This window comes from Chiloscyllium plagiosum, chromosome 34, assembly GCF_004010195.1.
Source record: "Chiloscyllium plagiosum isolate BGI_BamShark_2017 chromosome 34, ASM401019v2, whole genome shotgun sequence".
Lineage (NCBI taxonomy): Eukaryota > Metazoa > Chordata > Chondrichthyes > Orectolobiformes > Hemiscylliidae > Chiloscyllium > Chiloscyllium plagiosum.
This window is the reverse complement of record NC_057743.1, coordinates 20,777,078-20,790,868: the sequence shown is the minus strand read 5'-3', so window position 1 is coordinate 20,790,868 and position 13,791 is coordinate 20,777,078. Positions and strand designations below refer to the sequence as shown.

The following is a 13,791-nucleotide window of genomic DNA, read 5'->3' as shown; positions in this document are numbered from 1 at the left end:
TAGTACTAAGGTAAGGAAGCACTAATTCAGGTTCCTCACAGACTTGATTAGTCCCAGTACATTGAGGGGGTGATAATTTAAGGGACTCAGCATGAATGTTTCTTGTTTTGTTCTGAAACTATTGTTTTCGCTGAGGTTATTGTCAAGCAGTTTAATCGCCGAGGTGTTAACTAAAATACCAGTAAATTTGGTTTTCTGAACATATTGTGATAGATGGTATCATATTGAGCTGTTTGCCTTGGAGCTACTAACACTGTGACCTTGAAAGTGATGTATTCCTGATAGTTCGAAGCAATTGTCCAGATCGCACTCAGTGAAGTGATATGTAGGAGAGTACAAGCAGTGTGAATTGAAATAATTATAAAGAAGCTTTCAATATTGTGGTCTCCACAGAGCTACTAATTAGAATGATAATTAATTAATAAGTAGTTTTGCACTTTCAATCATTATGTTCTGATCCTAATGGGGTTATTTCGATTTACATTTGTCTCAACTGTTGCAATAATGGACTTCGATTGCAGTGAAGCCACTTAATAGTGTCAGATAGGAGGTCACTTGATAACTAAAAGTGGTTCTTTTTTTTCCATTATAAATATCTGAAAGGAAATAGAATGAGAGTAAATAAAGCTTGCTTCATTACCAACCGCACATGATGGAATGAGGAAAGGAAACATTTGCTATATTGCAATACCAAATAATTGCAATACCAAATAATTGAGGGCCACTGTAACCTGGCATAATTGGACTTGATCTTGTGTTCATTCCTGCCAACTTTTCAGATGCATATGAGCTTAGATTCGCTCACACAGGCAGCAACCAATCCGTTCAGGAGGCATATTTTCATTTGGTTGACCTTTGCTGACGGCTATGAAAGCCAATCATTGCGAGGCAGATTTTGCCACAAATGTTGCACATGAAGCTGCCAAGAGACACGGCAGGTCCTGATTTTCAACATTGTGCTGTTGTGAGACCTTTGTAACCATTAGTCTTTGTGGAAGTAGATTCCAGCCAACAGGAGGTAACTGAATTTCTTTCTATCACCAGCTAATGACTCCCATTTCTAGGAAAACGACTTTAAGGCCTCTGCGTCATGATTATAAACATTCTTGAAGCAAAGTCTTCAGTGTCCCACTGCACTCTGACTCTGGTGACCTCAATGATTGCTCACCATTGTACAGACACGTTTGAGCTTAATGGACAATGGAAGAGTGGACGCCATACATCATCCTGCTTGAGTATCCAGCCAATAGTGGAAGCATTTACCTGAAATAGACGGGAGCATCTTAAGTATTTGATCTTATTGCCTAAGTCATTAGGACATTCACAGTGTCACATCCTTCCTTACACTCCCACAATCACATTAATTCTTGTTCTTGCCAAAGCAGAAGCTGAAATCAGGTGTTGCTTCTAAAGTGCAAACATTTATAGAACCCAGCAGCTGATCCAAGGTATTCAGATGTTTATCATTAAAGATATTCTATGTGTGAAGGGGATATGCAGGAGGAGCATTTCTGAACTCTGGAAATGCCAACGTGTTTGGCTTGCTTAGATGAGGAGGTGAAAAAAGGAAATAGGGTTGAGGATTATTTTTTGTCCCCTACTCTCAGCTGAGTGTTATAGGCCAAGGAGATCATTTCTGCAATCACTTTAATCGCAATGCATAATGATGCTATGTATCACTTTCTCTAAAAAGGTTTGCAACTCCAGGGCAAACAAAAACACTTACACTCAAGGTTGCTTTGGTCTTTACTACAGTAGTATTGGCTCCAGATTCTGACACATTGCCACATTGGTTTCATCAGCGATATCTGCCTATCAATGGTCAATGTAGGTCTCAAAGATGCCTTTAAGTCCTTTGAAATGAAATACCATAGTCAGCTTCCCATGGACATCCAGAAACAACATGATAGGGCTCAGAGATTTTCCCAGATTGCAGAATTCCTCAAAGTCCATAATGTCATAGATTTCAAGCACAAGATCTTGCTTGTTATTTACTGTTATGACATGAATTGCAAGCAACTCTATTCAAGCGCAACCAATCTATATAATCTACAACAGTTGCTTTAGGTTCTGTTGACTTTCTCATAAGCCAGCTTGCCTTTATATTTCACAAAAACGGAAAATGCTAGAGAAACTTAGGTTCTGAAGAAGGGTCACTGGACCTGAAACATTGACTGTGATTTTTCTTTGAAGGTACTGCCTGAGTTGCTGATGTCCTCCAGCTATTTGAGTTTTTTTTTCCCCAAAGTTCCAGCATCCACAATTCTTTAATTTTGTCACCTATGTGTCCATGTCCATGCCCACCAATATAAATAGATTGAGTTTGAAGGGCAGGACTTGTACAGTTATTGGTAGGGCTCTGGTTAATATTGTCGAACAGGGAATCTAGTGGTTCAGGTACGCAGTTATTTGAAAGTTGCGTCACAGGTGGACAGCGTGGTTAAGAAAGTGATTAGCATGCTTGCCTTCATTGCTCAAACCATTGAGTATAGGAGTTGGGATGTCATGTTGAGGTTGTACAGGACACTGATGAAGCCACTTTTGGAGTACTGTGTACAGTTCTGTTTGTCCTGCTGTAGAAAGGATAGTGGAGAGGGTGCAGAAAAGATTTACCAGAATGTTGCTGAGACAAGAGGGTATGAGTTATAAGGAGGGGCTGGATAAGCTGGGACTTTTTTCACTGGATCATAGGAGGTTGAGGGGTGACCTTATATGGACCTATAAAATCCTGAGGGGCATAGATAAGACAAATAGCAAAAGTCTTTTCCCTAGGGTGGGAAAGTTTAAAAGTTTTATGGTGAGAGGAGGAAGATTTAAAAGGGACCTGAGCTGCAACCTTTTCATGCAAAGTGTGGTTCATATAGAGTTGTAGAATTATACAGCATGGAAACAGACCCTTTGGTCCAATGTTGACCATAGTCCAACCTTTTCTAGTAAGACAACCCATCCATTTCAAGTGTCAGTTTAGCAAGCCTTCTCTGAACAGTTCCAACTTCATTTACATCTTCCTTTAAACGAGGTGACAGTCAAGGGAACTGCTAAAGGAAGTGGTAGATGGAGGTACAATTACAATGTTTAAAAGACATTTGGGCAGGTACATGATTAGGAAAGGTTTAGAGAGATATGGGCCAAACACAGGCAAGTAGAACTAGTTTAGTTTGGAGAAAACTTGCTTGGTGTGGACGAGTTGGACCAAAGTGCCTGTTTTCATGCTGTATGACCTTATGACCATTGGCTTCCAAGTGGAGTGGATGTTTCAAGCAGAGTGAATTTGGTGAATGGTGAATTAATAAGTGTCAGTATCTCTCTCAAAGTTACGTCTGTCATTAGAATTTAACTTTTTAGTGTGTAAGATTTAAAGTAAACTAAGAAAGGAAAGAAAGTATCAGCCAGCTTTTAGCAAGGTAAAGAAAATCTACTCGATTAGTCAAGTAAATAAACTAGTTCATTTTGGTATTTGCAGTGTAGCAAGAGTATAAATAAAGGGGTCATTGTTCAACTTGCAAGTGGAATGGAGAATTCAAGCAGAATTAAATTTGTGAATGGTGAGTTAGGTGAAGAGTTGAAGATGTACATTTTTTTCCTTTTTCATTGAATCCCTAGTGTGGAAACAGGTCATTTTGCCCATCAAGTCCACACCAACCTTCTGAAGAGCATCTCACCCAGACTATACCCCACTACCCGATCCTTGCATTTCCCATGGCTAATCCACCTAGCCTGCATATGGAACACAATGGGACAATTTTGCATGGCCAAGCCACCTAACCTGCACATCTTTGGACTATTGGAGGAAACCAGAGCACCGAAGGAAACCCATGTAGACATGGGGAGAATGTGCAAACTGAACACAGACAATCGCCCAAGGCTGAAATTGAACCCGAGTCCCTGGTACTGTGAGGCAACAATGCTAACCACTGTGCAACCCTTTTTAAAAAAAATTATTTAGTTCACTGCCGAATAATTAACTGTTATCTCAATACTGAGGAAAGTGCTAGTTGATGATTACTTGTAGTGTACAGTCAAGTTAAAATATGCCAGGGCAGCTCAGTCGATTAAAATGTATAACCTGTGGAATGTGGGAGGTTATTGAAGCATCACATGTCGGAGACAATTGCATCTTTAGGAGCTGTCATTATCTGCACAAGTGTTACCTCTGAGTTTCAGAACCCATGCAGCAACTGGAGTATTTGCTATGCAACTGCAAGACAGAGAACTACATGAGTATCACATGTAGAGAGGTAGTCACAGCATAGTCTAGGGGTGTGCAGGCAAATAAGGAATGAATGGACCATTAGGCAGTCCATAAGACAGTGAATGCAAGATTGTTCTGAGACAATCTTGCTCACAAACTGGATACTGGTGAGGGCAATGGTTCCTGAAAGGAGTGCAACGAAGTCAAAGTCAGTGGCACCAAAAGTGGCTCAACTGTTCAGGAAGAAGAATAAAAGAGTAGTACTTATAGGGAGAGTCTTTATTTAGAAGAACAGACAGGTGTTTTCACAGCTGTAAATGAGAATGAAAGATGATATGTTGTATCTCTGTTGGTCAGAGTCAAGAACAACTGCAGAACACCATTCTGGGGGAGGGTGAGCAACTTGATCTTTGTAAAATCAGACTTTCCCCAGTTTGAGCTCAGCCCCATCCTTGTTCTTTTCTATAACAGCCTTGAATCTAACTGATTTATGATAGATATCAGCAAAATGCTCTCCTGATAATGGTTCAACCACTTGCCGGCTTCATTGCTTAAAATCCAGGACTCCTCTGTGTACTGCCTTCTGTGTCCTTGGTAAAAAGTTCTCCTGGATGCATTTTAAGAATTCTGCTCCCTCTAACCATTTTTCATTTTGTGAACACCGCAGTTAATGTTGGAAAATTGAAATCCCCTACTATCACAAACCCACTTTTCTTTTATACTTCTCCAAAATTTGCCTACATAACTGATCTTCCATTTCTTTTGGACGGTTAGGAAGCCTATAATACACTCCCAGCAATGCGATTGCTCCTTTTTGGGTTTTAAGTTCTGTCCAGTGGCTACATTTGAGGCGCTTTCTAAGGCATCAACTCCCCCCTTCTCTGGTCAATGTTGGGACATCTGTCCTCTTTTATTTCCTTCTCTGTCTCCCCTGAAATTGCTGTTTGCTTAAATATTGAGCTGCCAATTCTGGCCCCCTCTCCATCATGACTCAGTGACAGCATTGACATCATGCCCTTATGTTTTTATCAGTGCCCTCAACTCATCTGCCATGTTCACCAGACTCTTTGTATTCAAATAAATACCATCTAATCTTGCCAAATCGTCTCTGCTGAAATGTCCTATAATTTCTGTGTCATAGAGATGTACAGAATGGAAACAGACCCTTCGGTCAAACCCGTCCATGTCGACCAGATATCCCAACCCAATCTAGTCCCACCTATCCCCACCCGGCCCATATCCCTCCAAACCCTTCCTATTCATATACCCATCCAAATGCCTCTGATGTTGCAATTGTACCAGCCTCCACCATTTCCTCTTGCAGCTCATTCCATGCACGTACCACCCTCTGTGTGAAAAAGTTGCCCCTTAGGCCTTTTTTATATCTTTCCCCTCTTATCCTAAACCTACGCCCTCTAGTTCTGGACTCCCAACCCCAGGGAAAAGACTTTGCCTATTTACTCTATCCATGCCCCTTATAATTTTGTAAACCTCTATAAGGTCACCCCTCAGCCTCCGACGCTGCAAGGAAATCAACCCCAGCCTGTTCAGCCTCTCCCCATAGCTCAAATTCTCCAACCCTGGCAACATCCTTGTAAATCTTTTCTGAACTCTTTCAAGTTTCATAACATCTTTCCGATAGGAAGGAGACCATAATTGCACACAAAATTCCAACAGTGGCCTAACCAATGTCCTGTACAGCCGCAACATGACCTCGCAACTCCTGTACTCAATACTTTGACCAATAAAGGAAAGCATACCAAACGCCTTGCTATCTCTTCTAATTTTGTTCACTCATCTCCCCCTTCTGAACATTGTCTCTGGGTCTCATCGCCCTACCCAACAGCACTAATAAACCTCCCTGCAAGGATGCTGGTCCCATTCTGGCTCAAATGAATTGCAAGCAACTCTATTCAAGCGCAGCATATCTATATAATCTACAACAGTTGTTTTAGGTTCTGTTGCCTTTGGCTTCTGGCTCCACCTTGTACAGGTCCCATCCTTGCCAAAAATGGTCCCAGTGTCCCTGAAATCTAAAGCACTACCTCTTGCACCATCTCTCCAACTACACATTCATCTGGATTAAACTCATATTCCTGTACTTACTAGCATGTGGCATTGGAAGTAATCCTGAGATTACTTCTCCTTGGGTCCTGTTTTTGTTCTGTTTTCTAGCTCCCTAGTTTCTGCTTGCAGAACTTTATCCCTTTTTCCAGCTTTGTCATTGATATCAATATATACCACAATCTCTGTCAGTTTGCGCTCTCCCTTCAGAATGCCCTGCAGCCGTTCAGTGACATCCCTAAGCTTGGCATCAGGGAGGCAACATACCATTACCTGATGCCATTTTGTACATGACTGAAGTAGTAATCTATTACTCTTGTGGTTCTACATTTTAAATATGCTCCGAGCTGCTCATAATTCCTCAGCAGACCCTTTTCCCTATTTTGTTTTTACCTATGTGGACCACAACAACTGGAAACTTCCTCTCCCACTCCAAATTCCTCTCCAACCCAGAAGAGATGTTCTTAACTTTGGCACGAGGTAGGCAACACAACGTGACTCTGACATGTATTTTTTCGATAAGCTCCCTCCATGTTTGTACCCATATAGACCTGGAAGTTCTATCTGTTAACCCTATTTTTCTCAGCATGGATGCTTCCAGATCTGCTGAGTTTTTCCTGGACTTTATTTTCATCTATCCCAACTGGACTTTTTGAGCTGAATGACCTGTTTGTAACTTCTACTGATTTCAGTGGTGAGATACAGTTGTTTATTCTAGTATCATATTCAGGCCTATTAGAGGACGTTCTTGTGGTCATGCAGATGAGTTATTATGTTAGACCTAAGTTTTGACTCAGTGTGAATAGAATTGCCAGAGTCATACTGGATGTATCTGGACCAAGGCAGACAAGCTGATAAAGCTGTGAAGAACATGAAGTTTATTTCTGTATGCTATTTGCAGATATTAATGTCTTTAAGACCAGCGGTACTTAAATTATGTTCTAATTGTCTAATTACAATTGTCTACTTACCAGTGTCTAAAATTATGATTGTGCCATGCACTGTAACGAACATGATTTGTTATAAGATGCTGTTAAAAAAAGGATTATCTCAAATTGTGCTTTGAAAGTGCTTGTTAGTGAATGAATTTCAATTGCTATTTAATTGGGCAGCATGAATACTGATAAAGCTACCTGTGTCAATCCCATTACAGCAAAGATTCTGATCATAATTAACACTTGACCGCTCTATCAGATGAATAAAATTCCTTACAGTTTAAGTCTTTGAAGCATAAAGGTGCAGTTTATCATGGATAAAACCTGCAATTTAATACATCAAGGGGACTATTTTTGAAGTGTTCAATGTTCAAGAAGTTTAGATGTTTATGGAGCTGTAAACATATACGTGCACACAGTCCCACAGGGAATGCGCTATGTTTTGATGTCCAGAGTTTAAGCCTAACAACTAATTTCTATTTGTATGAAGGAAATTAAAGGTCAGTTTTGTATCTTTTTTTTTGCCTTTCGACATCCTCCCCAGATGCTGGGTTATGGATTCTCCAGCTGTTGACCACCCACCACCCGAGTTGCAATTCCTAATGTGAGAGACTGAGAGAGAGTATTAGTAGCTATGTAACAGCAGAGGTTCATTCAGTATCCACACACATGTTGATTTTCATTGAGTCATTGGACAGTGTTGAGGAGTAGGAAGCCCAGCTCATTTCCACTGTATAATCAAGAGCTGCAGATGTGAAATACACGTCTCGAACCCAGTGATTCTGGATAGTAGCTTTGTGTGGATACCAAGAGGATTAGGCTGGTTGCGATGATGTCCATCTTAACTGAACAGCTTGCCACCACTCACTGCTTGGTATTGCAAATGGGGGAGGCCCCTTGTCTGGACTTATAGAGGGCAACTGATCTCTCTGGAACCCATATCCCAGCCAGAATCCATACTATTTGGAAGAAAGATTCTTGGGAGGAGAAAATTAGATCATGAAAACAGTGAATATAGAATTGAAATGTTTTGTTAACTGTTCACTCTGTTATTTGCTTGAAATATTTCATTAGGTTTCTTGATATTATGAGGGATTGCTTTTCATATTGTTCAGCTTCATATAAAGCAGTACATTGGATTTCAATTGAGTTATGATGCTCAGTGATGTTAATTCCCACTGCAAGGATTTTAATCCCATTGTAAGAGGCGTAACAACTGTGCACAGACAAGATTATTGGTTCTTGTCTGCCCTAAGGCAAAGGAAGTTAAATTTACTAGCCAAGAAAATGCCTTACTTTGTTCTTTGACATTCAGTCCTGTATTCAGTTCATTCATTTGACCTCTGTAGTGTATATAGCAGTTTAATCCTAGAATCTGCTTCAGAGAGCTGTGAGTGGTGCACTGATCTATCTCTCGGTAAAGTGGAACCCGCAGTAATACCATAAAACATAAAAAGCTAAATGTTGAGATTTTAAATTTATTTTTAAGCATTTTATAAATTGGCCTTGAAGCAAAATTTACAGAGAGCATGCATCAAAAACTTCAACTATACTTGAACTGCAGCTTCTCCAGCAGTGGGAACTTGCTTTGATGTTACATCAGTGAAGAAGTTGCTAAATCACTGGGTCAAATAACGAATCTCCCAGTGTTGCAACTTCAAATGACTGTTTATATTTCTAGTTTGTGGTTTCCTTGTTATCCTCTTTTGATCAGAGCAGTGGGATAATCCTGATTATAAACTTCCTATTCCCACCATCAATCTCTGAACATTGTTAGTCAAGAAAAGAAGTTTTGCTGGTGTGAGGTTGAACCCTTGAACTGTCTTTCTCTTTCCTTTCATCTGAAAAGAAATAACCCCCTTCAGCAAATTGACTGGGAGCCAGTAAAAGCCAATGAATTAGAGATGGTGGATTAGTAGAAACTGCTGCAGGGTAGGATACAGGCAACAGAAAATCTTTTGTAGTCAGTAGTCATGTTGCTAGCTCTGGACAAGGTAACCAGGGTTCAAGTCCCACCTGGTCCAGAGGTGAACAGGTTGATTTTTTTAAAAAGTGTTGTGTAATGAGAAAGGCAGATGCAATGAGGTTTAATCTATACTACATTCCTACCATTAAAATTCTTAAAAGAAAGTCTGATTCTTGCCAGCAACAGATCCAGGCATCGGGCCATCGAGGGAGACTGCCTGTCTCTTTTCCATGGCTCCATTCGTGCCCAAGTGTCATTGGAGATGGAGCATGCAGTGTCCTCTAGTATCCTCAAGGCTATTAGGGAGAGATGGGCACTGTGAGAAATGGAGTGCATTAACTCCTCCTCTAAGACTGTTTTGGTTCAGTCCCTTCCTTGTTTTTCCCACCTTTTTGTTTTGAGACATTGCCCAACAGGGCCTGTGTTACAATGTTTGTTAATTGGCCTTTTGGTTAATTCAGTACACAAAACAAAAGTTGGAAAGATTGTCTTCTGGATAGGGAAAGCTGGGAAGTTTTGTGTGCGTAACTACAGATTTGTAAACCTCTGACAGTATTTTGCTGCCTAATTCAACCTGTGGGTGTTGTCCCATTAAACAGTTCTCAGTACACCTGGATTAATGCAACTGTAACACCAATTAACACTCAATCGAAGGCAGAAAAGACCTCCTACTCAATATCTGTCCTCCTAACACTACACTGCTTTTTATTTTATGCAAGAAACACTGCAGCAGCTCACCAAGCTTCAAAGCAGTAAGATCATGGAAACGCCATTACTTGCAATCTACCTTGGATGTATAACCACGATTCCTTCATCGTATTGAATCAAAATCATGAAATGCCTCACTCAGCACCGTTGTGGAAGTACCATCAGCATAAGAACTGCAGTGCTTCAAGAGATGACTTATAATCATCATCTCAGGGCAAAGAATGAAGAGTAATCAATGTGCCCTTGTCAGCATCACTCACATCATGAAGTCACTTAAAAAGAAGAGAGATTAACAGTGCAGAATCTCAGTTCTGATGACACCTTTCAGTCGTGAATAGAGTCCCAAAGACATGTGGGACAATGAGACTGCTGAAAGCTACAGGTCAAAGGCAGTGGTTGCAAGCAAGACCTGACTCTAAGGTTGCAACTCCATATGTATAAAGAGCAAAAAACAAATCACAGCATTAGGTGTGTTTTACACTGGCGAATATATCATTCTGTGAAACATGGTCACTGTACAAAGGTTTGAGGGTCAGTTTGGCTCAGATGCCAACACATGGATTCAATTCCCACACCAGCTGAGGTTAACCCTGGAGGATTCTCCTTCTCAACCTCCCCTCGCCTTGCCTGAGGTGTGGTGACCCTCAGGTTAAACCACCATCAGTCATTTCTTTCTAATGACAGTCCAGCTTTCTGGTCTAGTCAGACTATGGTGACTTTATCTTACTAAAACAGAGGCATCAATAAAAGTCTATAATTTCTTTAATTAACAGGATTTGATAAAGGATGACTCCTCTGCAGTAGATTCCATGGCAGGTTAGAAGAAGGTGGGCAGTTCAGAGGACCATTTTTAAATCCGTTGCTGGATTTGGCTAAGGTTGCTGTCAATGTGGCTGATTAGACATGGCTGATAGGATTAGTCGGTCCACCTGCCTTACCTCCCTTTCGTGGCTATGTCTCCACGCAGGTTGTTTCTGCACATGAAACTTTTAATGACTGAAGCACACCGGACGAACTGGAGGATATTGTGGAGAGGGGTGACAATATTCTTATTTAGTTTGATAAATTTACCATTTGGCTGCTTATTGTTTTGGGGAGATTGCTTTTATTTGATGAATTTTGTTTTGATCAATGACAGTGGCACACCTTGCTGTCATCCTAATTAGCATTAAGTTTTGAATACATGCTGTTACAGCAGCTAATGCATTTGAAATCTTTTCCTAAACCACACCACCTTGCCACTTCTCTATCCTCCTTTAAGACCCTCTTAACAACTTAATCTTTAACCAAGCATGTAGTCACTTATCCTAAGGTATTTCTTTGCCTTGATGTTAAATTTTGTCTAATTATGTTACTGTGAAATGTATGGGATGCTTCCTTGTGTTAAAGGGGCTATATAAATGCAACTTCTTATTTTCGAAGTTTCAAACATTCTGCTCTTTTATGAGTGGGATGTTCACAACCTCTGAATACAGTTGACTTGTTTATCCTATTAAGTATTCATAGTTTCCAGCTTTTAGCTAAAAATAAATGTATAATGGGTCCCAACACGCAGGCAGTCTTCCATATGCAGTCACCATCCTTCACTCAGCATTACGTCATGCACTGAAATATAGACTGTGGAAAATGGCATCAACTCAAATTGTCGGCTGATTTCTAAAAGGTGAGCCACTTAAATTGAATCACAGCGTTAATGATGCAGTGTAGAAACATTGTTCTAGGATGAAGAGCAAGTTATTTCTGTCTGTTGCCACAGCTCCTGCTTGAGCATTACAGTGTTTAGAAACCTCTGGATAAAGTGCAAATCTTATCATCTGCTGTAATAATTGTTTCCATTAAACCATCCAAATTAAAATGAAAAACACTCTAGGGCTTCTGTCCCAGTGCCATCCTCCCTGTCTTCCGTTGCTTCCTACTCTAATTGCCCCCCCACCCCTCTCCCCAGTGCTTTCTTATTTCTTTGTCCCCCTTTGGCCCAGTACCTTCCTGTCTCTTTCCTAGTGTTACAGCGCTTGCCTACTGGTGGCCTCATTCATTTAGCATCTTTGTTTTCCATTTTTATTAATTGCAAACTTATACTTTGATTCGGAAAAAAAATCTGTAAATACTGAATGCATTCAGAATACCCTTTGTGAAGATAAAAAAAAAGCTACAAATGGCATATTGGAATTTAACATCCCACAGAGCTACCGTGCAATTGCAAAAAACAATGCAATTTTAACTTATGAAGCAAGAATATTTACATACGCTAAGCAGATCATTATCATATGTTTGGCAGAATGACCTTAGACAGTGCCTTTTCCCACTGCACATTGGGTGCAGGCTGCCCCAAGTTTTAATATGTCCCTCAGCACATAGTCCTGGACCTTTGAATGTCCCAGTCTACAACACCCCGTTGAAGTTAACTCTTTACACTGGAAGACCCACAGGTTTTGAGCAGACAAAATGGGGCATCTTTCAGAGTTGATCGTCTTCTGGGTGCAGTCCATGTTTGTCTCAGTGTGTGTTCCAGGAAACAGACCATAGAGCACAAAGTCCTGTGTGACGGAGCTGCTCGGGACAAACCTCAATAAAAACCATTGCATCTTTTTCCAGACCTTCTTTGCAAGGGTGCACTCCAGAGCAGGTGTGTGTCAGATGAGGAGGAAGATGGCCTGGGTGACTCCACGTTCTCCTCTCTTAATGCAATGTATAGGCAGAGTCCTTCACAATTACATTTGTCATGTCTTTTCTCAGCGAGTCGTGAGTTCATGGAATGCTCTGCCAGTAGCAGTGGTGGACTCTCCCTCATTATGGGCATTTAAGCGGGCATTGGATAGGCATATGGAGGATAGTGGGCTAGTGTAGGTTAGGTGGGCTTGGATCGGCGCAACATCGAGGGTCGAAGGGCCTGTACTGCGCTGTATTCTTCTATGTTCTAAGTTATGCTCAGTTCACTTCAGCTGACTGTTAGCTGTTGTGGGAAATGTACTCCTAAGGCATTTAAAAAGGCTTGTAAGGTGACTTAGAAGGATAGAACTTTCAGGTTTTAAATCATTCCCTCAGTAAAGTCAAATAAGCTTGAATCTGCAGCCAGGTCATAGCTTCCATGGAAACGTTTGCAGAAGCAGTTATTTACAATTTGCCATCATGTATAATAAGTTCTCTACCTGGTTTATGCAAATTTGGTTGTTAATTCAGCATCAAATTTGTAATTTGCCAGCATTCTAAAGGAAGTATCATGTTTTTTGCAAGACTTGTTTTCATTGCAGTAAAGTTGTTGTTTAAGTGAAACTGCTATGGATGAAGTCAAATGTAAAATGTTAAGTGAGCAGACTCTGCTGTATGATTGCCTACAGACATGTTACATGCTGTTTGCTTTATGATCTCTGTCCACAGCTGTACTATTTGGCTGAGTGCTCATAATTGTCACATCATAGACATTCAATAATCTGTATGTTTTTTTGTTACTCTTGCCAACATCATCTGGAAGCACAAGGTTAGCTTCCATATGTGTACTGAAACTCTCAGCTCTGCTATCTTGTTAAATACAATATTTTCCCACTAAATACAACTAGTTCACTTTGCTAAGGTAACTATATCTCTAGCTAAATGACAACTGAACTGCTTCAGGAGATGGTAGACCACAAGAAGGCGAATCTTGTCTGAAGAAAAGATAGTGTGTAGAATTCCTGATGGAGGGCTTTTGCCCAAAATGTCGATTTTCCTGCTCCTCAGATGCAGCCTGACCTGCTGTGCTTTTCCAGCACCACTCTAATCTTGACTCTAATCTCCAGCATCTGCAGTACCCACTTCTTCCTATTGTGTAGAATAGCCCATGGATGAGTACAGAATGATACTATAAGCATGACCCAGCTCTGGGACATCATCAGGACGCTTGTGTTTACTTTCAGGAGACAAAGTGTGTGAATGGTCATGCAGTTGAA

General features: G+C 40.7%; 1 protein-coding gene across 5 annotated transcripts in view; it reads left to right on the top strand.

Moving 5' to 3' along the window:
• The window catches only part of tmco4 (transmembrane and coiled-coil domains 4), a 113,314-nt gene that overhangs the window by 57,521 nt on the left and 42,002 nt on the right, over nt 1-13,791 (top strand). For 4 of the 5 annotated variants that reach the window (XR_006309263.1, XM_043675787.1, XM_043675784.1 and 1 more), the window contains exon 12: nt 6,713-6,736. The exons of the other annotated variant lie outside the window; for it this stretch is intronic. Coding sequence is in view for 3 of the 4 variants with exons in the window: in XM_043675787.1 (XP_043531722.1) it covers nt 6,713-6,736 (24 nt within the window). In the remaining variant the exon portion in view is untranslated. The remainder of the gene's footprint in view (nt 1-6,712; nt 6,737-13,791) is intronic. 5 annotated transcript variants of the gene reach the window in all.